Consider the following 26280-nt stretch of genomic DNA (forward strand, 5'->3'; position numbering starts at 1 on the left):
GTCAGCCTCAGTAGCAATGATTAACAGTACAAGCACAATTAGTTTGGTCCTTAGTATGAGCCGGCTGCCATCTTGTGTTGTAACACTGTATCTCTAGGTTAAAATGTGGCCCATGCACCAGGGACCACAAAGGGGCAACAGTTCATTGGTGACAAACAGGTAATGTAGAGGCCTGCAATGGTTGGATTAATATTACAGCTAGTATCATTGGATGTGTACATGTGTTAAATCCCTCATCTCCATGTGTAGAGAGTATCTCAGATGAATATAATGCATTGGGATCAACAGTTCTCTGCTGTCAGGTCTGTCAGTTCCCCTTGCTGCATGCATACAGTATGTACTGACTGACCCCATTAGTTACAGAGGTTTATACTGTAATTGTGATTAAAGAACTGTTGAATCAATTTTATATTTATTATAAAATAATAGTAGTTATATTCAACATAATACTGAGTAACAAACATTACAGGCCAAATTATTTTATACACACTCATAAGCAAATGCCCGTAAGCATATACCCTCATAAACGAGGACAGACACGCGCAGGTTCATATGAACGAAACATATGACTATGACACACCTCCCTCGCCAGCCTCATCTCACTGGCAGGTAGCAGATCTGATAGTATGAATCTATTCATGTGGAGATTATCCAGCTGACCTTTTGTATAAGATGGTTGAGGAACCTTAATATAGCCGGGGTGGAAAGATTATTGCCATTTTATCACCAGGCTTGTCTTATTATCTCATAGACCCCCATACATCTCAATGAAAGGACTGGACTGGGATGGCCTCCTTCATAGTGATCACCTGATCAGTTTTGCATGAGCAGATCCTGGTTCACCTTCAACACTATTAAGAGAAAAGCTTGCTGATGACAATTGGATTGGATTCAGCCCTCCCTCCCCTGTCATTGCAGGTGTATCCTGTGTTCACAGCAGGACCTAACTAATGTGCCTAACCTGCCTGCCCTCTTTATTCAAGGTGTTTTGGGATAACATGGAGTGAATGTGTCCACTATTTTATTTGCCAGTAATCAATAGACAATTGGTTTTGTAGTATTTTTAGGGACCATTGGTTTGAATACTGGAACTGGGGTAGAACCAGTACATCCCTAACCCAAGATGAGTGCGACAAAGGAAGATGTTGAAAAGTTCCTGGATGGAAACCTGGCTTTCGCCCAGGGCTACTTTAACAAGAAGCTCACACCAGGTGCCCTCTCTGTGATGGCGGGGATCCCGGAGTCCAAGGTGGATTTTGTGATGTTACAGGAGCTGAGCCAGATAGAGGAAGGCCAGATCCTTTTCGACCTGATCAAAGAAATGCAGGAGAATGTGAACATGGAGAAAGTGGTGTTCAAGATCCTGAAGAGGATCGTCGCCCTGATCCAAGCTGACCGCTGCAGCCTGTTCATGTACCGGGAGAGGAACGGCATCGCGGAGCTAGCCACGCGTCTTTTCAACATCACCACGGAGTCTGAGCTGGATGACTGTGTGGTTCACCCTGACCACGAGATAGTCTTCCCCCTGGACCTTGGGGTGGTGGGAAATGTGGCCCAGACCAAGAAACACATCAATTTGAAAGATGCCAATGAGGTAAGAGTCAGAATGTGGAAATGAAACATAAACGTACACTGTGGTAGTGATTGGGACAGACAGACAGTGTCCCAGAGGATAGGACATAAACGTTGTGGTAGTGGTTGGGACAGACAGACAGTGTCCCAGAGGTTAGGACATAAACGTTGTGGTAGTGACTGGGACAGACAGACAGTGTCCCAGAGGATAGGACATAAACGTTGTGGTAGTGATTGGGACAGACAGACAGTGTCCCAGAGGATAGGACATAAACGTTGTGGTAGTGATTGGGACAGACAGACAGTGTCCCAGAGGATAGGACATAAACGTTGTGGTAGTGATTGGGACAGACAGACAGTGTCCCAGAGGATAGGACATAAACGTTGTGGTAGTGATGGGGACAGACAGACAGTGTCCCAGAGGATAGGACATAAACGTTGTGGTAGTGATTGGGACAGACAGACAGTGTCCCAGAGGTTAGGACATAAACGTTGTGGTAGTGATGGGGACAGACAGACAGTGTCCCAGAGGATAGGACATAAACGTTGTGGTAGTGGTTGGGACAGACAGACAGTGTCCCAGAGGTTAGGACATAAACGTTGTGGTAGTGGTTGGGGGGACAGACAGACAGTGTCCCAGAGCATAGGACATAAACGTTGTGGTAGTGATTGGGACAGACAGACAGTGTCCCAGAGGTTAGGACATAAACATTGTGGTAGTGGTTGGGACAGACAGACAGTGTCCCAGAGAATGGACATAAACGTTGTGGTAGTGGTGGGGACAGACAGTGTCCCAGACAGTGTGGGACAGACAGACAGTGAGAATGGACATAAACGTTGTGGTAGTGGTTGGGACAGACAGACAGTGTCCCAGAGAATGGACATAAACGTTGTGGTAGTGGTTGGGACAGACAGACAGTGTCCCAGAGAATGGACATGAACGTTGTGGTAGTGGTTGGGACAGACAGACAGTGTCCCAGAGAATGGACATAAACATTGTGGTAGTGGTTGGGGACAGACAGACAGTGTCCCAGAGAATGGACATAATCGTTGTGGTAGTGGTTGGGACAGACAGACAGTGTCTAAGAGATTAGGACATAATCGTTGTGGTAGTGGTTGGGACAGACAGACAGTGTCCCAGAGGATAGGACATAAACGTTGTGGTAGTGATTGGGACAGACAGACAGTGTCCCAGAGGTTAGGACATAAACGTTGTGGTAGTGATTGGGACAGACAGACAGTGTCCCAGAGGTTAGGACATAAACGTTGTGGTAGTGATTGGGACAGACAGACAGTGTCCCAGAGGATAGGACATAAACGCTGTGGTAGTGGTTGGGACAGACAGAGTGTCCCAGAGGTTAGGACAGACAGACAGACAGTGTCCCAGAGGATAGGACATAAACGTTGTGGTAGTGATTGGGACAGACAGACAGTGTCCCAGAGGTTAGGACATAAACGTTGTGGTAGTGATTGGGACAGACAGACAGTGTCCCAGAGGTTAGGACATAAACGTTGTGGTAGTGATTGGGACAGACAGACAGTGTCCCAGAGGTTAGGACATAAACGTTGTGGTAGTGATGGGGACAGACAGACAGTGTCCCAGAGCATAGGACATAACGTTGTGGTAGTGATTGGGACAGACAGACAGTGTCCCAGAGGTTAGGACATAAACATTGTGGTAGTGGTTGGGACAGACAGACAGTGTGTCCCAGAGAATGGACATAAACATTGTGGTAGTGGTTGGGACAGACAGACAGTGTCCCAGAGAGAATGGGACAGACAGACAGTGTAAACGTTGTGGTAGTGGTTGGGACAGACAGACAGTGTCCCAGAGAATGGACATAAACGTTGTGGTAGTGGTTGGGACAGACAGACAGTGTCCCAGAGGTTAGGACATAAACGTTGTGGTAGTGGTTGGGACAGACAGACAGTGTCCCAGAGAATGGACATAAACGTTGTGGTAGTGGTTGGGACAGACAGACAGTGTCCCAGAGAATGGACATAAACATTGTGGTAGTGATTGGGACAGACAGACAGTGTCCCAGAGGTAGGACATAAACGTTGTGGTAGTGGTTGGGACAGACAGACAGTGTCCCAGATGGACATAAACATTGTGGTAGTGGTTGGGACAGACAGACAGTGTCCCAGAGAATGGACATAAACGTTGTGGTAGTGGTTGGACATAAACGTTGTGGTAGTGTTGGGACAGACAGACAGACAGTGTCCCAGAGGTTAGGACATAAACGTTGTGGTAGTGATTGGGACAGACAGACAGTGTCCCAGGACAGCATCCCAGAGGTTAGGACATAAACGTTGTGGTAGTGATTGGGACAGACAGACAGTGTCCCAGACATAAACGTTGTGGTTATTGGGGACAGTGTCCCAGAGGTTGGACATTGTGGTAGTGGTTGGGACAGACAGACAGTGTCCCAGAGGTTGGACATAAACGTTGTGGTAGTGGTTGGGACAGACAGACAGTGTCCCAGAGAATGGACAGAAACGTTGTGGTAGTGATTGGGACAGACAGACAGTGTCCCAGAGAATGGACATAAACGTTGTGGTAGTGGTTGGGACAGACAGACAGTGTCCCAGAGAATGGACATAAACGTTGTGGTAGTGGTTGGGACAGACAGACAGTGTCCCAGGACATAAACAGTGTCAGACCAGAGGTTAGGACATAAACGTTGTGGTAGTGATTGGGACAGACAGACAGTGTCCCAGAGGTTAGGACATAAACGTTGTGGTAGTGATTGGGACAGACAGACAGTGTCCCAGAGGTTAGGACATAAACATTGTGGTAGTGGTTGGGACAGACAGACAGTGGACATAAACATTGTGGTAGTGGTTGGGACAGACAGACAGTGTCCCAATGGACATAAACATTGTGGTAGTGGTTGGGACAGACAGACAGTGTCCCAGAGAATGGACATAAACGTTGTGGTAGTGGTTGGGACAGACAGACAGTGTCCCAGAGAATGGACATAAACGTTGTGGTAGTGGTTGGGACAGACAGACAGTGTCCCAGAGGTTAGGACATAAACGTTGTGGTAGTGGTTGGGACAGACAGACAGTGTCCCAGAGGTTAGGACATAAACGTTGTGGTAGTGGTTGGGACAGACAGACAGTGTCCCAGAGGTTAGGACATAAACGTTGTGGTAGTGATTGGGACAGACAGACAGTGTCCATAAAGAGGTTGATTGGGGACAGAAGTGTCCCAGAGGTTGACATAAACGTTGTAGTGGTTGGGACAGACAGACAGTGTCCCAGAGATTAGGACATAATCGTTGTGGTAGTGGTTGGGACAGACAGACAGTGTCCCAGAGGTTAGGATTGGACATAAACATTGTGGTAGTGGTTGGGACAGACAGACAGTGTCCCAGAGGTTAGGACAGAACAGACGTTGTGGTAGTGGTTGGGACAGACAGACAGTGTCCCAGAGGTTAGGACATAAACGTTGTGGTAGTGGTTGGGACAGACAGACAGTGTCCCAGAGAATGGACATAAACGTTGTGGTAGTGGTTGGGACAGACAGACAGTGTCCCAGAGAATGGACATAAACGTTGTGGTAGTGGTTGGGACAGACAGACAGTGTCCCAGAGGTTAGGACATAAACGTTGTGGTAGTGGTTGGGACAGACAGACAGTGTCCCAGAGAATGGACATAAACGTTGTGGTAGTGATTGGGACAGACAGACAGTGTCCCAGAGGTTAGGACATAAACGTTGTGGTAGTGATTGGGACAGACAGACAGTGTTTCAGAGATTAGGACATAATCGTTGTGGTAGTGGTTGGGACAGACAGACAGTGTCCCAGAGGTTAGGACATAAACGTTGTGGTAGTGATGGGGACAGACAGTGTCCTAGAGGTTAGGACATAATCGTTGTGGTAGTGGTTGGGACAGACAGACAATGTCCCAGAGATTAGGACATAATCGTTGTGGTAGTGGTTGGGACAGACAGACAGTGTCCCAGAGGTTAGGACATAAACGTTGTGGTAGTGGTGTCCCAGAGGGACAGACAGACAGAGTGGACATCGTTGTGGTAGTGGTTGGGACAGAGACAGTGTCCCAGAGAATGGACATAAACGTTGTGGTAGTGGTTGGGACAGACAGACAGTGTCCCAGAGAATGGACATAAACGTTGTGGTAGTGGTTGGGACAGACAGACAATGTCCCAGAGAATGGACATAAACGTTGTGGTAGTGGTTGGGACAGACAGACAGTGTCCCAGAGGTTAGGACATAAACGTTGTGGTAGTGGTTGGGACAGACAGACAGTGTCCCGGAGAATGGACATAAACGTTGTGGTAGTGATGGGACAGACAGACAGTGTCCCAGAGGTTAGGACATAAACATTGTGGTAGTGATTGGGACAGACAGACAGTGTTCCAGAGGTTAGGACATAAACGTTGTGGTAGTGATTGGAACAGACAGACAGTGTCCCAGAGAATGGACATAAACGTTGTGGTAGTGGTTGGGACAGACAGACAGTGTCCCAGAGAATGGACATAAACGTTGTGGTAGTGGTTGGGACAGACAGACAGTGTCCCAGAGGTTAGGACATAATCGTTGTGGTAGTGGTTGGGACAGACAGACAGTGTCCCAGAGGTTAGGACATAAACGTTGTGGTAGTGGTTGGGACAGACAGACAGTGTCCCAGAGGTTAGGACATAAACGTTGTGGTAGTGGTTGGGACAGACAGACAGTGTCCCAGAGAATGGACATAAACGTTGTGGTAGTGGTTGGGACAGACGGACAATGTCCCAGAGAATGGACATAAACGTTGTGGTAGTGGTTGGGACAGACAGACAGTGTCCCAGAGGTTAGGACATAAACGTTGTGGTAGTGGTTGGGACAGACAGACAGTGTCCCAGAGGTTAGGACATAAACGTTGTGGTAGTGGTTGGGACAGACAGACAGTGTCCCTGAGAATGGACATAAACGTTGTGGTAGTGATGGGACAGACAGACAGTGTCCCAGAGGTTAGGACATAAACGTTGTGGTAGTGATTGGGACAGACAGACAGTGTTCCAGAGGTTAGGACATAAACGTTGTGGTAGTGATTGGGACAGACAGACAGTGTTCCAGAGGTTAGGACATAAACGTTGTGGTAGTGATTGGGACAGACAGACAGTGTCCCAGAGAATGGACATAAACGTTGTGGTAGTGATTGGGACAGACAGACAGTGTCCCAGAGAATGGACATAAACATTGTGGTAGTGATTGGGACAGACAGACAGTGTTCCAGAGGTTAGGACATAAATGTTGTGGTAGTGATTGGGACAGACAGACAGTGTCCCAGAGAATGGACATAAACGTTGTGGTAGTGGTTGGGACAGACAGACAGTGTCCCAGAGAATGGACATAAACGTTGTGGTAGTGGTTGGGACAGACAGACAGTGTCCCAGAGAATGGACATAAACGTTGTGGTAGTGGTTGGGACAGACAGACAGTGTCCCAGAGGTTAGGACATAAACGTTGTGGTAGGGGTTGGGACAGACAGACAGTGTCCCAGAGGTTAGGACATAAACGTTGTGGTAGTGATGGGGACAGACAGACAGTGTCCGAGAGGTTAGGACATAAACGTTGTGGTAGTGGTTGGGACAGACAGTATCCCAGAGGTTAGGACATAAACATTGTGGTAGTGATTGGGACAGACAGACAATGTCCCAGAGGTTAGGACATAAACGTTGTGGTAGTGATTGGGACAGACAGACAGTGTCCCAGAGGTTGGGACATAAACGTTGTGGTAGTGGTTGGGACAGACAGACAGTGTCCCAGAGAATGGACATAAACGTTGTGGTAGTGGTTGGGACAGACAGACAGTGTCCCAGAGGTTAGGACATAAACGTTGTGGTAGTGACAGTGTCCCAGAGGGACATAAACGTTGTGGTAGTGGTTGGGACAGACAGTGTCCCAGAGGTTAGGACATAAACGTTGTGGTAGTGGTTGGGACAGACAGACAGTGTCCCAGAGAATGGACATAAACGTTGTGGTAGTGGTTGGGACAGACAGACAGTGTCCCAGAGAATGGACATAAACGTTGTGGTAGTGGTTGGGACAGACAGACAGTGTCCTAGAGGTGTGGTGTTGTGTAGTTGGGACAGACAGACAGTGTCACAGAGAATGGACATAAACGGTGTGGTGGTGGTTGGGACAGACAGACAGTGTCCCAGAGAATGGACATAAACGTTGTGGTAGTGGTTGGGACAGACAGTGTCCTGGATGATAGGACATAAACGTTGTGGTAGTGATGGGGACAGACAGACAGTGTCCTAGAGGTTAGAACATAAACGTTGTGGTAGTGGTTGGGACAGACAGACAATGTCCCAGAGGTTAGGACATAAAGGTTGTGGTAGGGGTTGGGACAGACAGACAATGTCCCAAAGGTTAGGACATAAACGTTGTGGTAGTGATGGGGACAGATAGACAGTGTCCTTGAGGTTAGGACATAAACGTTGTGGTAGTGATGGGGACAGACAGACAATGTCCCAGAGGTTAGGACATAATCGTTGTGGTAGTGGTTGGGACAGACAGACAGTGTCCCAGAGTTTAGGACATAAACGTTGTGGTTTTGACAGACAGACAGTGTCCCAGAGGTTAGGACATAAACGTTGTGGTAGTGATTGGGACAGACAGACAGTGTCCTAGAGAATAGGAGCCAGAGGTAGTGATGGGGACAGACAGACAGACAGACAGTGTCCCAGAGGTTAGGACATAAATGTTGTGGTAGTGATGAGTACAGACAGACAGTGTCCCAGAGTGGCTTCAGTGTGATTGTGTCAATAACCTTTTTCAGGGGCCTTGTCACTCACTCCCACATGATAATATATGTTAGCTGCACCTACTGCCACAAATAACAAACACATACAAAATAGATAGATGCATCAAGTTCATATTCAGCCAGACAAACAAGTGAATAGTTATTTATTCCGTGACTATTTTAACATACACATAGTTTTCACGTTATTCTTGTTAAAACATAGTGCCACATAAAGTAGTACGGCAACTATACTGTTCTGTGGGGAGCTTCTAAATGTATACCTGGAGACAATATAAATCCTCTCGACAGACATAATCCAGTTATTATATATCCCATTACCCCCTGCTGTATCTGGGATTATGGCACCTGTCTTGGGGCGTTTACATTGGGGTCAGCATGAAGCTATTTCTAAATGTATAAATGTATATTTCACATTGCCCAAATTTACATTCACTCTTGATATTGAAGTGTATTTCTTAACAAAATAGCTACATATATCCCTTTTATACGTGGTCTTTTATCTTGAATTTGCCAGAGGTTAACATGTATTAATCTGTGGTCTATAATGATATGTGAACTGTAAAAGGCTCCACACCAAGCCTATGTATTGACTTATAGACCCATCTTAACACATCAACGTGGGATCTCTGATGTCAGTGATTTGTTTGGTTTTCTGCCATACAGAGCAGTCACTTCAGCTCATTTGTTGATGAACTGACAGAGTACAAAACCAGGAACATATTAGCCTCGCCTATCATGAACGGAGAGGATGTGGTGGCTGTGATCATGGCCCTGAACAAGACCACTGGACCCCACTTCACCACTGAGGATGAGGATGTGAGTACTGAGGATTAAGTGAGTCTCTGAGAATATGATCCACACATCTCTATGTCAACAGGGAAATCCCACATAGTCACAATGGAAATACTATGATGAGGTCATTACTGGTCACCATAGCAGCACCCACCCGTAGCACATGCTCCAGCAGGTATATTTCACTGGTCCCCCCCAAAGCCTAATCGTCCTTTGGCAGCCTTTCCTTCCAGTTCTCTGCTGCCAATGATTGGAACAAATTGCAAGAATCACTGAAGCTAGAGACTCATATCTCCCTCACTAACTTTAAGCATCAGCAGTCGGAGCAGCTCACAGATCACTACATCTGTATATATAGCCCATCTGTAAATAGCCCATCCAACTACCTCATCCCCATATTGTTATTTATTTTATTTTATTTTTTTGCTCCTTTGCACCCCAGTATCTGCACACTCCAGTGTTAAATTGCTAAACTGTAATAACTTCACCACTACGGCCTACTTATTATCTTACCTCCCTAATCTTACCTCATTTGCACACACTGTAGATGTTTTATATTGTGTCACTGACTGTACGTTTATTTATTCCATGTGTAACTCTGTGTTTGTGTCGCGCAGCTTTGCTTTATCTTGGCCAGGTTGCGGTTGTAAATGAGAACTTGTTATCAACTGGCCTACCTGGTTAAATAAAGGTGAAATAAATTAACAAAAAAAAAATTACATGACATTAGAGCCTGAATTAGTTGGGGATGGGAGGCAGGTAGCCTAGCGGTTAAGAGTGTTGGGCCAGTAACAGAAAGGTTGCTCATTTGAATTCCCGAGCAAGGCACTTAACTCTAATTGCTCCTGTAAATTGCTCTGGATAAGAACATCTGCTAAATTACTAAAAAGGTAATCAAGAGGCCTTCCCCAATCCCAAAGTTTGTTTACTGAAAGTTTATGCAGCATACAAACACTGAATGCTGTTGTAGAACACAAACATGTCCAACAAGGAACGCGTACAAACTGTATTGCCTTTATGAAGAGGATGGTCACATTTACACCTGTTTCCACATACAGTACATGCGTTCATTCTTCTTGCCTTCCCTCTACCACCTTAATTACACATCAATGTATGTCACTCACTCTAAGAATAATTCAGATTTTCTGTCTCCCAGCTTTTTCTGAAGTATCTCAGAATAGCCTCTTTGAACCTGAAGATTTACCAGCTGAACTACCTGTACAACTGTGAGACTCGAAAAGGACAGGTGAGTCTGCTGTCTGCACTGATATTCAGAGGAAGGAATAGTTGTCAATGACAATATGGTGCACACACAAAAAAGGCTCTTATTTAGCTTTCACACATTTATGGATATAGCAACCAACTGATTTTTAACTAATCCTTGGTGGTTGTTCATTTCTGTCGGGTAAAGGTCCTGTTGTGGTCCGCCAACAAGGTGTTTGAGGAGCTGACAGACATTGAGAGACAGTTCCATAAAGCCCTGTATACTGTGCGGGCATACCTGAACTGTGACAGGTACTCTGTGGGCCTACTGGATATGACAAAGGAGAAGGTGATGCTCTGTCTGCATGTATCCGGGTCATTCTTCAATTGCGGTGACATTTCGGCATGGCATTTTGGAAAAAATGACTACATTTGTCTAAAATGTGTTTTGTTTAAATATATTTGGGCACATCTTCCTATTCCAAATCAACTAATATGGCAGTTGAATTACTTTAATTTGTATCATTTATATCATTATGATTACATTCTGCCACCAGTAGGAGTAGCAACACCGTTGACGGCAACACAATGACACACTTTAAATTAAGATTTACTTAAATGGTCACAGATGCTCAAATCGAAGGTCAATAACCCCTTAAAAATAATTTATTAAAGTGATATAATTAATCATGTTGCACACAACGTAATTTCCCTGCATTTAAATTGAGTAACACCAATTACACTTTTGATTTAGACACACCAAATGTTCAATGGAATCCTCAAGCCTTATGACATACTAAAAGGGTGTGATTGTAATGGGTGTCGTCGTCGGATGATGAGGAACCGGACCAAAGCGCAGCGTGGTGAGTGTTCATGACTTTTATTGAAACTGAACACTTAAACAAAAATAACAAAGAGAATACACGAAACCGAAACGGTCCTGCCATGTGAAGAACACTAAACAGAAAACAACTACCCACAAAACATAGGAGGAAAAAAGCTCCCTACGGCCAAAACAAAGAAATACAAAACATAGAAAAAGAACATAGAATGCCCACCCCAAATCACACCCTGACCAAACCAAAATAGAGACATAAAAAGCTCTCTAAGGCCAGGGTGTGACAGTGATAAGCAAATAATTTTCTTTAATATAGACCCCTCCCCCGATAACAGTTTGCCACTGGAGGGAATGCTCAATGCAATGAGTGATTTTCAAGGCAGTAACACCAATGAAATAAGACTTAGGGACACATATTGTATTTGTAAACATTTTAAAATAAAGGTGTTTTAATAGCCTTCGTTTTTATTGGTCTATACAATACATGGAATAATTTTGATTACTTTCTTGCATTAAAAATAATAGATAGATATCTCCAAATCCCAAAACATGTCACTACAACTCTGCTCATCACAACTGGGACCAGTCCATTTGCTTGCCCCAAGTACTTTCATGCACAAACATAAGGTTTTGCAGTATAAAGTACTTGCATTATGTTTTATCATTGATAATCAGTAAAATATAAACAAAAATAGGTATGATATGTAACTATTTGTCATGTTGAAGTGTTTTTTTCATGGTTGCAAATGTGAGGGACGTAAATGCCACCGCAATTCAAGAATGACCAAGACATTTAGTCATCATAAAGAAGTTATTATGGGTCCTCTGGTAATACTGTAGCCTACATGACATATCTCATATAGCACTATACAGTATATTATTAATATGCTGTGTGTGACAATCCATCTGTGTCATTGCTTTGTTGCTATAGGAGTTCTTTGACATCTGGCCAGTGTTGATGGGAGACCAGCCCCCCTATGCTGGACCTGTTACTCCGGATGGCAGAGTAAGTGTTCATATCTATCTACTTATTACCACATGAACAGCTCTTTACCGTTTTGCCTTTGTTCTGCAAATTCTCATTTGTGATTTTTTGGGGGGGTTATCTGCGATTGCAGGAAGTCATATTCTACAAAGTCATTGATTATATTTTGCATGGAAAAGAAGATATCAAAGTTATCGCGTATGTTTCTCTCACCTTTCTCTGAACATTTGTGTATAGTTGAAGTAGTTACAACCCTGTATGAAACTGTATAGAGGGATAATCAATGTGTGTTGTCTGAATGTCTCCTGTCAACAGGACTCCCACTCTAGAACACTGGGTGTTGTGTACTGGATTGCCCACATATGTGGCCGAAACTGGTCTTGTAAGTTCCCCCTTTTAACTATTATTCCAGTTCAGAATTTAGAATTGACTTAAAATGCGAGAACATTCAAATTGCCACGATTTGTGTGTGTTGTTGATGCTGTACTGTTTATTATTAATATCTAGATATGTAACATCATGAATCCCACAACAGAGGAGATGTTCAAGTTTCAGGTACATTTTGCTTCATTATATAATCAGGTATCCTTATATGTAGTTTTGGCAAAAAGTTGAGCAACTTGCCTAATTCCTGTTGAGCATTTACTTTGTGTCTTCCCATGATGCAGTCAGAGCCCTTGGATGACAGTGGTTGGACCATAAAGAATGTGCTGTCCATGCCAATTGTCAACATGATGGAAGAGATTGTGGGCGTGGCTACATTCTACAACAGGAAAGATGGGAAGCCATTCGACCAGCAGGATGAGGAGCTAATGGAGGTACTTTACTATACTACAGCACTCAGTTGATTTATCAACTCCTTCTGTCTTCACAGAGAAGTGGTCAAGTAAAGTGACTCGAGAAAGCCTTCTTCTGCTCCTGCTTTGTGTAGACCACATTGACTTTAGTGAACTTACTCAAAATGATATTGTGACTGTCTGTCTCCCAATGTTGCAAATAAAATTAAATCAAAGTTTATTGGTCGCGTACACAGATTTGCAGATGTTATCGCAGTTGCAGCAAAAGGCTTGTGTTTCTAGCTCCAACAGTTCAGTAATACCTAGCAATAAAAAAATAACAATACACATATAATCCAGAAATATATTTTAATGAAGAGATATTAGAATGAGCAATGTCAGAGACCAGAATATATATATATATATATAGTTACTTCGGAAAGTATTTAGTCCCCTTAACTTTTTCATTATTTTGTTATTCAAAAATGGATGAAATCAAAGAATAGTGGTCCTAAATCGAAGACTTGAGGAACACCGAAATTTACAGTTGATTTGTCAGAGGACAAACCATCCACAGAGACAAACTGTTATCTTTCCGACAGATAAGATCTAAACCAGGTCAGAACTTGTCCGTGTAGACAATTTGGGTTTCCAATCTCTCCAGAAGAATGTGGTGTGTTCAATGTATTGAAAGCAGCACTAAGATCTAGTAGCACGAGGACAGATGCAGAGCCTCGGTCTGACACCATTAAAAGGTAATTTACGACCTTCACAAGTGCAGTCTCAGTGCTATGATGGGGTCTAAAACCAGATGGAAGCGTTTCGCATACATTGTTTGTTTTCAGGAAGGCAGTGAGTTGCTGTACAACAGCTTTTTCTAAAATGTCAGCGTGCACTGCGCCCAGCCTGCCACAGGAGTCACTAGTGAGCGATGGGACAAGGACAACCCTGCCAGCCAAACCCTCCCATAACCCGGACAACGCTGGGCCAATTGTACGCCACCTCATGGGTCTCCCGGTCGCGGCCGGCTGTGACAGAGCTTGGAATTGACCTCAGAATCTTTAGTGGCACAGCTAGCATTGCGATGCAGTGCCCTAGACCAGGGCTCCATCATTCTTAAATGGAAGAACTTTGGAACCACCAAGACTCTTCCTAGAGCTGGCCGCCAAACTGAGCAATCGGGGGAGAATGGCTTTGGTCAGGGAGGTGACCAAGAACCCGATGGTCATTTTGACAGAGCTCTAGAATTCCTTTGTGGAGATGGGAGGACCTTCCAAAAGGACAGCCATCTCTGTAGCACTCCACCAATCAGGTCTTAATGGTAGAGTGGCCAGACAGAAGCCACTCTTCAGTAAAAGGCAAATGACAGCCTGCTTGGAGTTTGCCAAAAGGCACCTAAAGACTCTCAGACCATGAGAAACAAGATTGTCCTGTCTGATGAAACCAATATTGAACTCTTTGGCCTGAATGTCAAGCGCCATATCTGGAGGAAACCTGGCACCATCCCTACAGTGAAGCATGGTGGTGGTGGCAGCATCATGCTGTGGGGATTTTTTCAGCAGCAGGGACAGGGAGACTAGTCAGGATCGAGGCAAAGTTGAACGGAGCAAGTACGGAGAGATCCTTGATGAAACACCGGTCTCAACGTCAACAGTGAAGAGGCGACTCCGGGATACTGGCCTTCTAGGCAGAGTTCCAAAGAAAAAGCCATATCTCAGACTGGCCAATAAAAAGAAAAGATTAAGATGGGCAAAAGAACACAGACACTGGACAGAGGAACTCTGCCTGGAAGGTTAGAATCCCAGAGTCGCCTCTTCACTGTTGACGTTGAGACTGGTGTTTTGCGGGTACTATTTAAAGTAGCTGCCAGTTGAGGACTTGTGAGGCAACTGTTTCTCACACTATACACCAATGTACTTGTCCTCTTGCTCAGTTGTGTACCGGGGCCTCCCACTCCTCTTTCTATTCCGGTTAGAGACAGTTTGTGCAATTTCTCGCATGGAATAGCCTTCATTTCTCAGAACAAGAATAGACTGACGAGCTACAGAAGAAAAGCCTTTGTTTCTGGTCATTTTGAGCCTGTAATCAAACCCACAAATGCTGATGCTCCAGATACTCAACCAGTCTAGAAGGACAGTTTTATTGCTTCTTTAATCAAGAACAACATTTTTTCAGCTGTGCTAATATAATTGCAAAAGGGTTTTCTAATGATCAATTAGCCTTTTAAAATGATAAAGTTGGATTAGCTAACATAACGTGCCATTGGAACACAGGAGTGATGGTTGCTGATAATGCACCTCTGCACGTCTATGTAGACATTCCATCCAATGTCTACACTGTATTTCTGATCAATTTGATGTTATTTTGAAGGACAAAAAAAACGTGATTTTCTTTCAAAAACAAGGACATTTTTAAGTGACCCCAAACTTTTGAACGGTAACGTGTATATATATGGGTAAAATGGGTAAAACAGTATGTAAACATTAATAAAGTGACCAGTTCTCAGTGTAAATTGGACAGCAGTCTCAAAGGTTAAAGGTAGAGTACTGGGTGGTAGCCGGCTAGAACATTGATTAAAGTTCAGGGCAGAGTGAATTCCAATAATTTATATTTTATTTGTATTATTTGCATGGCCTGGAGATAGAAGCTGTTTCTCAGTCTCAGCTTTGTTGCACCTGTACTGTCTCCGCCTTCTAGATGGTAGCGTGAACAAGCCATGGCTTGGGTGGCTGAGGTCCTTGATGATATTCTTAGCGTTCCTGTGACACCGGGTGCTGTAGATACCCTGCAGGGTAGGCAGTGATGCAGCACCCTCTGATTGCAGCACCCTCTGGAGAGCCCTGCGGTTGTGGGAAGTGCAATTGCCATACCAGGCAGGTGGTACAGGCCGACAATGCTCTCAGTGGTGCATCTGTAGAAGTTTGTAAGGGTCTTAGGGGCCAAGCCAAATTTTGTCAACCTCCTGAGGTTAAAGAGGCGCTGTCGCACCATCTTCTCCTTGTTGTCTGTGTGAAGGGACCCTTTCAAGTTGTCAGTTTTGTGCACGCTGAGGAACTTTTGCTTTTGACCCTCTGCACTACGGCCCCATTGATGTGGATGGGGGTGTGCTCGCTCTGCTGTCTCCTGTAGTCCACGATCAGCTCCTTCATTTTGTTGACTTGGAGGGAGTCATGGGTGAACATGGAGTACAGAAGGGTGCTGAGGACGCTCCCCTATGGGGCCCCTGTATTGAGGACCAGTGTGGCGGAAGTGTTGTTGCCCACCTTCCCCACTTGTCTTCATCAGGACTTTCAAGTCTTCACCAAGTTTTACCATGTTGGCTACTGAATAAACCTACTCTGAATGACATTGTTTCTGTCTGTCTCCCCAGGCTATGACTAACTTCCTGGGCTGGTCCCACCTCAACACAGACACTAATGACAGGATGAAAATGATGGAGAACCGGAAAGACATAGCCCAGGACATGGTTCTCTACCACGTCAAGTGCCGTGATGACGAAATACAGACAATCCTGGTGAAGACTTGCTCAAAGATAATGTACACACCAAAGATCTAACCCCCTTTATACGAGAAGTATTGTTTTAATGTTTGACACTCATTGTTGTTTCATGTATGTTAGAAAACCAGGCAGTATTTCAACAGAGAGCCCTGTGACTGTGAAGAGGATGAGTTTCTGCAGATTCTGGTATTACCACGTTATATTTGTAGAATAACAGTTTGGTCATCCTCTGGTTCCAGATTAACTGGAACAGTAGGCCTGTATTTGAAACCTCTACATTCATATGGCCATATGTTTAGTTTGCTGTTAATAATGCCATAATAATCATGCATTATAATACAGAAAAAAGAGCTACCTGGCCCCAAGAAGTTTGAGATCTACGAGTTTGGGTTCTCTGACTTTGACTGCACAGAGCTGGAGCTGGTGATGTGTGGGATCCAGATGTACTATGAGGTCGGAGTGGTCAAGAAGTTCCAGGTTCCACAGGAGGTAACGTTACTGTACAATCATGATCTGTACTGCAACAACTTTCAATGCTGGGGAAGTGTCAATTTGAGCAAATACTCTGAAAATACTGTATATATGAACATGTAGGTATGTTGTTTGTCATTAGTTAATTTATTGCTCTCCCATAATATCTGTTTATGTTCTAATTCTCTACTTCCAAATCCCATGAAAATCATCAGGTTCTGGTGCGTTTCCTATTCTCTATCAGCAAAGGCTACAGGAAAATCACCTATCACAACTGGCGCCACGGTTTCAATGTTGGGCAGACTATGTTCACACTGTTGACGGTAGGAGTATATATCACTAGCCACTTTAAACAATGCTACCTAATATAATGTTTACATACCCTACATTATTCATCTCATATGTATACGTATATACTGTACTCTATATCATCTACTGCATCTTTATGTAATACATGTATCACTAGCCACTTTAACTATGCCACTTTGTTTACATACTCATCTCATATGTATATACTGTACTCGATACCATCTATTGTATCTTGCCTATGCTGCTCTGTACCATCACTCATTCATATATCTTTATGTACGTATTCATTATCCCCTTACACTTATGTATAAGACAGTAGTTTTGGAATTGTTAGTTAGATTACTTGTTGGTTATTACTGCATTGTCGGAACTAGAAGCACAAGCATTTCGCTACACTCGCATTAACATCTGCTAACCATGTGTATGTGACAAATAAAATGTGATTTGATTTGATTTGAGTGCTTAAGCCTCAGTAGTAATGTACTTTATTTTGTCTCACAGAAAATAAAAGGCATATTTTCTTACAGATATCCTAATTTGACTAGATTCTCACATGAGGAAGATAATCCTGCAGCAACGGGTTGATATGCTTTTTGTTAGGATAAATCAAGTCTGACATTTCAAAGTGGGTATTATGAACTTTAGAAGCCTTTTTAAACCTCAAATATACTACAATTGGCATTTTCTGCTGCACAGGAATATTCTCTGCAACAACAATTTGTATTTGCCCAAAAACTTAACTGAAAGACATAATTAAAAGACATCTCTAATTCTTAATGTCAAACTGCAGTTTTTTTGTGTCAAGACAGGGAACCTGAAAAGGTACTACACAGATCTGGAGGTGATGGCCATGATCACATCTGCTTTTCTCCATGATATCGACCACAGGGGGACAAACAACCTCTACCAGGTGAAGTGAGTACTCCTGAGAATCTCTGCTCTCTGAGAGTTGGTACATCCAGCCCTTCATATATCTCTAGGTCTCTTCTTTTACTATCTCTCTCATTGCAACTGTAAATGTAGAGAAGCACTTGAATTAGCTTTGTGTGATGATTGGCTTATGATGAGTTCCCTGTACAGTGAGTGGTCTGGTCCCTCCTCATCGACAGATCTGGTAACCCACTAGCCAAGCTTCACGGCTCGTCTGTCCTGGAGAGGCATCATCTAGAATTTAGCAAGTTCCTTCTGGCAGACGAGGTACGTAAGACTTTTGAATCTCAACTGCTGCAGTAGCATCTTTGATGTCAATTATTTATTTATTGGTACTCTTTACTTCCATGTTGATCACATGACGCTTTCGTCTAACTCCTCCTCCCTCCCACCAGTCCTTGAATATCTACCAGAACCTCAACAGAAGACAGAACGAGCATGCGATCCACCTACTGGACATTGCCATCATTGCAACAGACTTGCAACTCTATTTCAAGTGAGTAATGGCATTTTATTTGTCACATGCTTCCTAAACAACAGGTGAAGACTAGTGAAATGCTTACTTACGGCTCTTTTTCCAACAATGCAGAGTTAAAGATAAAAACACACTGAACAAAAAAATACACTAAACATGAAACAATTTCAAAGATTTTACTGAGTTACAATTCATATAAGGAAATCAGCCCTCATCTATGGATTTCACAAGACTGGGAATACAGATATGCATCTGTTGGTCACAGATACCTTAAAAAAAGGTAGGGACGTGGATCAGACCACCATTCTCCTCATGCATCTCCTTCGCATAGAAATGATCAGGCTGCTGATTGTGGCTTGTGGAATGTTGTCCCAATCCTCTTCAATAGCTGTGCGAAGTTGCTGGATGTTGGCGGGAACTGGAACACACTGTAGTACACGTCATTCCAGAGCATCCCAAACATGCTCAATGGGTGACATGTCTGGTGAGTATGCAGGCCATGGAAGAACTGGAACATTTTCAGCTGCCAGGAATTGTGTACAGATCCTTGCGACATGGGGCTGTGCATTATCATGCTGAAACATGAGGTGATGGCGGTGGATGAATGACACGATAAAATGCAATTGTGTTTGTTGTCCGTAGCTTATGCCTGCCCATACCATAACTCCACCGCCACCATGGGGCACTCTGTTCACAACCTTGACATCAGGAAACCGCTCGCCCACACGACACCATACAGGCTGTCATCGGCCCGGTAGTTGAAACCCCGGGATTCATCTGTTAAGAGCACATTTCTCCAGCGTGCCAGTGGCCATAGAAGGTGAGCATTTTTCGACGCCGAACTGCAGTCAGGTCAAGTCCCTGGTGAGGACAATGAGCATGCAGATGAGCTTCCCCGAGATGGTTTCTGACAGTTTGTGCAGAAATTCTTTGGTTGTGCAAACCCACAGTTTCAAGTTTCATCAGCTGTCCGGGTGGCTGGTCTCAGACAATCCCGCAGGTGAAGAAGCCGGATATGGAGGTCCTGGGTTGGTGTGGTCACACATGGTCTGCGGTTGTGAGACCAGCTAGACATACTGCCAAATTCTCTAAAATGACATTGGAGGCGACTTATGGTAGAGAAATGAACAGTCAATTTTCTGGCAACAGCTTGGGTGGACATTCCTGTAGTAGGCATGCCAACTGCACGCTCCTTCAAAACTTGAGACATATTTGGCATTGTGTTGTGTGACAAAACTGCACATTTTAGAGTGGCTTTTTACGGTCCCCAGCACAAGGTGCACACATTCTTTAATCAGCTTCTTGATATGCCACACCTGTCAGGTGGATGGATTATCTAGGCAAAGGAGAAATGCTCACGAACAGGGATGTAAAAAAATTTGTTTAGCATTTTAAGAGAAATAAGCTTTTTTGTGCTTATGGCAAATGTCTGTGATCTTTTATTTCAACTTATGAAACATGGGACCAACACTTTACATGTTTTGTTTATATTTTTGTTCAGTATATATTTTTAGTCCAGCAAATCCACCCAATTCTATCTGGACATGAATAATACAGTGAGTACAACAAACAGTGGTACACCTACCTAATATTAGGTTGAATATGAAACATGGGACCAACACATTATTCCTTCAGCTGTTCAGTGTAATAATAGAAACAGTGACACAAGGAATAAATACACAGTGAATAACAATAAGGAGTAAAAATAGCGTGGCTATACAGTATACAAGGAGTACCGAGACAGGGTGCAGGGTTCAAGGTAAATGAGGTAGCTATGTACACACACGTAGGGGTTAAATAAAGATTAAATAAAAACAATTTCAAAAAGGGGTAAAGTCACTAGGCAACAGAATAGATCATAGACAGTAGTAGCAGCGCATGTGAAAGTGTGTGTGTGTAGTCAGTATGCATGTGTTATGTGTGTGTGGACGTACAGTTGAAGTCGGAAGTTTACATACACTTCGGTTGGAGTCATTAAAACTCGTTATTCAACCACTCCACAAATGTCTTTTTAATCAAACTATAGTTTTGGCAAGTCGATTAGGACATCTACTTTGTGCATGACACAAGTAATTTTTCCAGCAATTGTTTACAGACAGATTATTTCACATATAATTCATTGTATCACAATTCCAGTGGGTCAGAAGTTTACATACACTAAGTTGACTGTGTCTTTAAACAGCTTGGAGAATTCCCCCAAATTATGTCATTGCTTTAGAAGCTTCTGATAGGCTAATTGACATCATTTGAGTCAATTGGAGGTGTACCTGTGAATGTATTTCAAGGCCTACGTTCAAACTCAGTGCCTCTTTGCTTTACATCATTGGAAATCAAAAGAAATCAGCCAAGACCTCAGAAAAACAATTGTAGACCTCCACAAGTCTGGGTCATCCTTGTGAGCAGCCGTCACAACCATCATACCGCTCAGGAAGGAGACGCGTTCTGTCTCCTAGAGATTAACGTACTTTGGGGCGGAAATTGCAAAATCCTAGAACCGCAGCAAACGACCTTGTGAAGATGCTGGAGGAAACCGGTACAAAAGTATCTATATCACAGTAAAACGTGTCCTATATCGACATAACCTGAAAGGCCGCTCAGCAAGGAAGAAGCCACTGCTCTAAAACCGCCATAAAAAAGCCACACTACGGTTTGCAACTGCACATGGGGACAAAGATCGTTCTTTTTGGAGAAATGTCCTCTGGTGTGATGAAACAAAAATATAACTGTTTGGCCATAATGACCATTGTTATGTTTGGAGGAAAAGGGGGAGGCTTGCAAGCCAAAAAACATCATCCCAACCGTGAAACACGGGTGTGGCAGCATCATGTTGTGGGGGTGCTTTGCTGCAGGAGGGTCTGGTGCACTTCACAAAATAGATGGCATCATGAGGTAGGAAAATTATGTGGATATATTGAAGCAACATCTCAATACATCAGTCAGGAAGTTAAAGCTTGGTTGCAAATGGGTCTTCCAAATGGACAATGACACCAAGCATACTTCCAAAGTTGTGGTAAAAAGACTTAAGGACAACAAAGTCAAGGTATTGGAGTGGCCATCACAAACCCCTGACCTAAATCCTATAGAAAATGTGTGGGCAGAACTGAAAAAGCATGTGCGAGCAGGGAGGCCTACAAACCTGACTCAGTTACACCAGCTCTGTCAGGAGGAATGGGCCAAAATTCACCGAACTTATTGTGGGAAGCTTGTGGAAGGCTACCCAAAACGTTTGACACAAGTTAAACAATTTAAAGGGAATGCTACCAAATATTAATTGAGTGGCCACTTCTGACCCACTGGGAATGTGATGAAAGAAATAAAAGCTGAAATAAATAATTATCTCTACTAATTCTCTCTACTCTCTCTACTATTCTGACATTTCACATTCTGAAAATAAAGTGGTGATCCTAACTGACCGAAGACAAGGAATTTTTACTCTGATTAAATGTCAGCAATTGTTTAAATATATTTGGCTAAGGTGTATAAACTTCTGACTTCAACATGTAATTGTGTGTACTGTATGTGTGTGTTGGGGTCCAGTGTGTTTGCTGAGGTTGCAGGAGTGTTAATGCCCAAATGGGAACTACAAATGTGGCTCATGCACACAGTGTAGTAGCACTATAAAAACATCTATCTTCATACATTCATATACAGCTTGAAAGATCCCTGTTTGGGGTATCATCTCATGCAAGACCAAGAGAGTAATCTCATCACCTGTTCATGTGGAAAAGCCCACGTAAAACAAACGAAAGACGATTAAAACAACCCATAGCTGAACACCGCAGCTCAATCAGGTGTAAGAACATTGACTATCCAGTAGCAGCTCACTTTGTTGAAGCTAACCATCCAATCCCCTCCCTCAAATACACAGGCATTGAGCATGTTGCTCTACCAAGGAGAGGAGGTAACATTGAGATTCTACTACTACAAAGGGAGGCTTACTGGATATCCTATCTAATAACATTGACCCCTAGTTGCCTGAATATTGACTTTGATCTCAGGCCCTTCTTATGAACATATTTTTCCTTTATGAACAAGTCTTATAAATTGATATATTATTTCTACAGCTTATTAGTGTACAACTAATATGTTCCCCATGTTGATGATGCTCATTATACATTAATGTTGAACCAAAAGATTATTGAATGAAACAATAATGTATGTTGATGCTAATATGATGTACAATATTCCATTATGTTTCTATATGATAGCAATAGTGTAATATATTTAATATGCCATATAATATTTAACAGTTTAACTAATTAATTTTAATTAACTTAATCATTATGAAACACCCCTCACTATTGTCATTGGTTGCACTAATTGCACTGTTTGTCTACATAACCTGGTTCAAATCTTAGGAAGAATGTATTGTTGTTAATGTGGACTCTTTCTCTGCATATTGAAGCACTGTTAATCCAAATGTTTGCTTTTCACAGCTTTAGCTGCAACGATCATGCCTACTTAGCCCTGTAAAGTTGTGGAAAACAAGATTTCACAATGCACAGCTTATAACTTTAACAGAATGTATAAATCTCTGTTTTTTCCAATGTCACCAGGAAGCGAACAATGTTCCAGAAGATTGTTGACCTATCAAAGACCTACGAAGATGAGAAGAAGTGGGTGGACTGGATGTCACTGGAGACGACCAGGAAAGAGATTGTCTTGTGAGTGCAGTTCATGGTAGGGGGAGGATTGTAGTGATAGTGGGATATTTAGGATTATAACGCACATTGGATCATATCTTAGCACTTCTACTTTGCTCTGATACCTCCAATAATTCTCCTCAAAGGGCCATGATGATGACAGCATGTGACCTGTCAGCCATCACTAAACCATGGGAGGTGCAAAGCAAGGTGAGGAGATCCTCAGATTTTAGCCTAATTATATACCTTGAAGACATTTTAGCAGAAGCTTTTGTGTTTCTGTAAATCAATAAAGATGTCCAACATAGTGAAACACTTGGGACTGTCTGGCTTCATCCAGGTGGCGCTGTTTGAAGCAGCTGAGTTCTGGGAGCAGGGTGACTTGGAAAGGGAAGTTCTTGAAAAACAACCCATTGTGAGTATATTCATTGTGTGAGTATGTGTGTGTGTGTGTGTGTGTTTAATCATGTTTCTCTCCCTCCTTTCCTCCAGACTATGATGGACAGAAACTGCGCTGGCCAACTGCCCAAGCTGCAGTGTGGTTTCATTGACTTTGTCTGCACATTCATCTACAAGGTACAGTATGTACTACCACTTTTTCAGACTAGCTACATCTCTCAGTTTCACATCTATTGCTAAGCACAAAGTAAACCATGAATCATACCTTCTATTGGATGTATAGAATAACCAAATGCACAACTGTCATTCAAACAAGCATTATTTAGTTAGCTGGCTTGACTGTCAGAAATAGAGCTCACTAGTTTATGTTTAGTTTATTTTTCCATCAGGAATTGTCCCGCTTCCATCCGGCCATCCAGCCGATGTATGATGGCCTCCTAAACAACAGGAAGGAGTGGAAGGCCAAGCAGGAAGAGTACGAGGCCAAGCAGGCCATCCTGGAAGCCCAGTCAGGTCAGAGTGGAGGATATATTGCATTATTGCTCTGTAGTTTAGAGAGTATTTTGTCTGCAGTAAAAGTAACACAGATGATCCTTAACACGTACTTTATTTTCTATTCTTGTAATGTACAGGGTCCAAGACGTGCTCAGTGTGCTAGAGCCCGTTTTGGAGGTCGATCACTCCAGGATACATCACAGCCACACAGTCTTGCTGCCGGCCGGGGCAGGGCCAGCCTCACCTCAGAGCAGCTGTGGAAAGACAGCCTGCACTCACAGCATCAGAGCCTTGGAGAAGAGCCAGAGGGACTATTTAGCAGCTACGCAGAAATGCCGTTGGACCTGCTGGTTACAGACCCATGTTGGCACATTATGGACACAACAGTCAAATTTCTTCCTTCAGTTGAAGGGTAGTTGTCATTAGTTGCATTGGCAAATCCACATTTTAGAAGTTACCCGTCATTATGTTTCACAACCTTCGGAGGAATCCTGCTCGTAGACGTGTGGAGAGTATCCGTCTTATATACACTAAGTTCCTGAAGGTCTTTATCAACCAATTTAAGGAACAAGAAATCACTAAATTCTGAAATATTTGTTTCTAAACATGTGGAATGTCCTATGAATATAACATGAATAGGCATTGCTTCTCATTTGACCTTTTTCATACAGAATACTGTTAAATAATAAATAATTTTTAACAGTATTCTGTATTTTTTTAAACATTTATATTACCTTTATTTAACTAGGCAAGTCAGTTAAGAACAAATTCTTATTTTCAATGACGGCCTTGGAACAGTGGGTTAACTGCCTTGTTCAGGGGCAGTTATTATAGAAAACCTTGGTGGATTCATCAAGAATCCAATATTACATCAACAGTGTAATTACAGTGACTTATGTTGTTCTTCATACCTTCCAGTCAGTCATCATTTACATGAGAGAATGTGTTTACCCTAATGGTAATCAAAAGTAGATTATGCAGTAGTTAGGTTAGCGTCCTGATACGCCATGGTGGTAGCTAGACGAGCGGTTAGATCGTTGGGCCAGTAACCAAAAGGTCGCTAGTTCGAACTCCTGAGCCGACAAGGTGAAAAATCTGTTTGTGCCCTTGAGCAAGGCACTTAACCCTAACTGCTCCAGGGTCACCATTGATAATGGCAAACTCTGGCCATGACCCCATTCTCTGAAGGGGTTGGGATATGCAAAAAAACACATTTCTAATTCCCAAGAGTATTAATACACACTTGTACATGTGTGAAATAGGACAGAAAAATCACCCACAGTATTTGTTTTATGATTTCACTCCATTACAGGGTAATGTTACCCCTTGTTGTGGGTTGCTATGTGATAATTTTGCTGTTAACTAATTGTTACTGTATTGTCCCGTGCTGTTTAAGTACAGCAAGGTAAATATTATAGAAAGTCTGAAGTCAAGATTCTCTCTGTGTGTACATTTAAAATGTATTGTACTGAGATAGGAGAGAAAGGAGTTGACATTTTCAGGAAGGTCTGTTCCATTCCCTGGCTATCGACACTGAACTAGAAATCCTACATTTTGAAAAAACAATCATTCTTAATATGTAACTGTTCACTGCCTATTTTAGAATATTTGAATAAGACATACTTAAGGTAAAAACAAGATACAATATGTCTCAAATGATGTGTGTGTATGATCTATAACAATATGGATGGATTTCCAAATGGTCCACTGAGGATAATGGTCAAAGTCCCATCCCTCGGTAGTTATTGAAGCCAGTGGCCTTGATTCTGATACGAGCCGACTCAGTGGATCCAAAGAATCTCCTAGTACTCGTTATGAACAAAGAATAATCATGTTCTTATAGCAGCCCCACTCTCTATGGGGTATCTATGCTTTGATAGATGTAATCATTTGTAAATAGTCTCTTGCTGTAAATATATTTAAATTATAGTATATTTTTTCAGATGATTAATAGGTAATAAATAGATTCTCTATGAACATCAGTGCAACATTACTGTTATGCTCTGCGCCGACATTAAACTAAATATCAAGTACCCATTTATTAGATGCAGCAATTATATTTGCATAACCATACCATTAAAAATGGCAACTAACATTTTATTCCCCAATTTGC

At 42.9% G+C, this 26280-nt stretch overlaps 1 protein-coding gene across 1 annotated transcript; it reads left to right on the plus strand.

The window, feature by feature from the left end:
• Positions 1–1123: 1123 nt before the first annotated feature.
• LOC135548280 (rod cGMP-specific 3',5'-cyclic phosphodiesterase subunit beta-like) lies at positions 1124–24857 on the plus strand. Its single transcript, XM_064977717.1, has 22 exons — positions 1124–1594; positions 9016–9168; positions 10301–10390; positions 10556–10696; positions 12117–12191; positions 12304–12368; positions 12486–12552; positions 12678–12725; positions 12839–12988; positions 16317–16460; positions 16566–16631; positions 16788–16934; positions 17132–17239; positions 18031–18140; positions 18335–18422; positions 18551–18651; positions 23187–23294; positions 23420–23483; positions 23614–23688; positions 23766–23849; positions 24062–24185; positions 24305–24857. Exons 1-22 carry the CDS (start codon positions 1124–1126, stop codon positions 24328–24330), a joined length of 2505 nt encoding a protein of 834 aa, XP_064833789.1. The 3' UTR covers positions 24331–24857.
• Positions 24858–26280: the final 1423 nt, after the last annotated feature.

This window comes from Oncorhynchus masou, chromosome 11, assembly GCF_036934945.1.
Source record: "Oncorhynchus masou masou isolate Uvic2021 chromosome 11, UVic_Omas_1.1, whole genome shotgun sequence".
Lineage (NCBI taxonomy): Eukaryota > Metazoa > Chordata > Actinopteri > Salmoniformes > Salmonidae > Oncorhynchus > Oncorhynchus masou.

What these genes read in the sequence shown, in the direction of transcription:
- LOC135548280 (XM_064977717.1), top strand. Translation starts at nt 1,124, where the DNA reads ATGAGTGCGACAAAGGAAGATGTTGAAAAGTTCCTGGATGGAAACCTG. An exon ending in AGGATGAGGAGCTAATGGAG is followed by an intron (nt 12,989 to 16,316) that starts GTACTTTACTAT and finishes CTGTCTCCCCAG; the next exon opens with GCTATGACTAACTTCCTGGG. An exon ending in AACAACCTCTACCAGGTGAA is followed by an intron (nt 18,141 to 18,334) that starts GTGAGTACTCCT and finishes CCTCATCGACAG; the next exon opens with ATCTGGTAACCCACTAGCCA.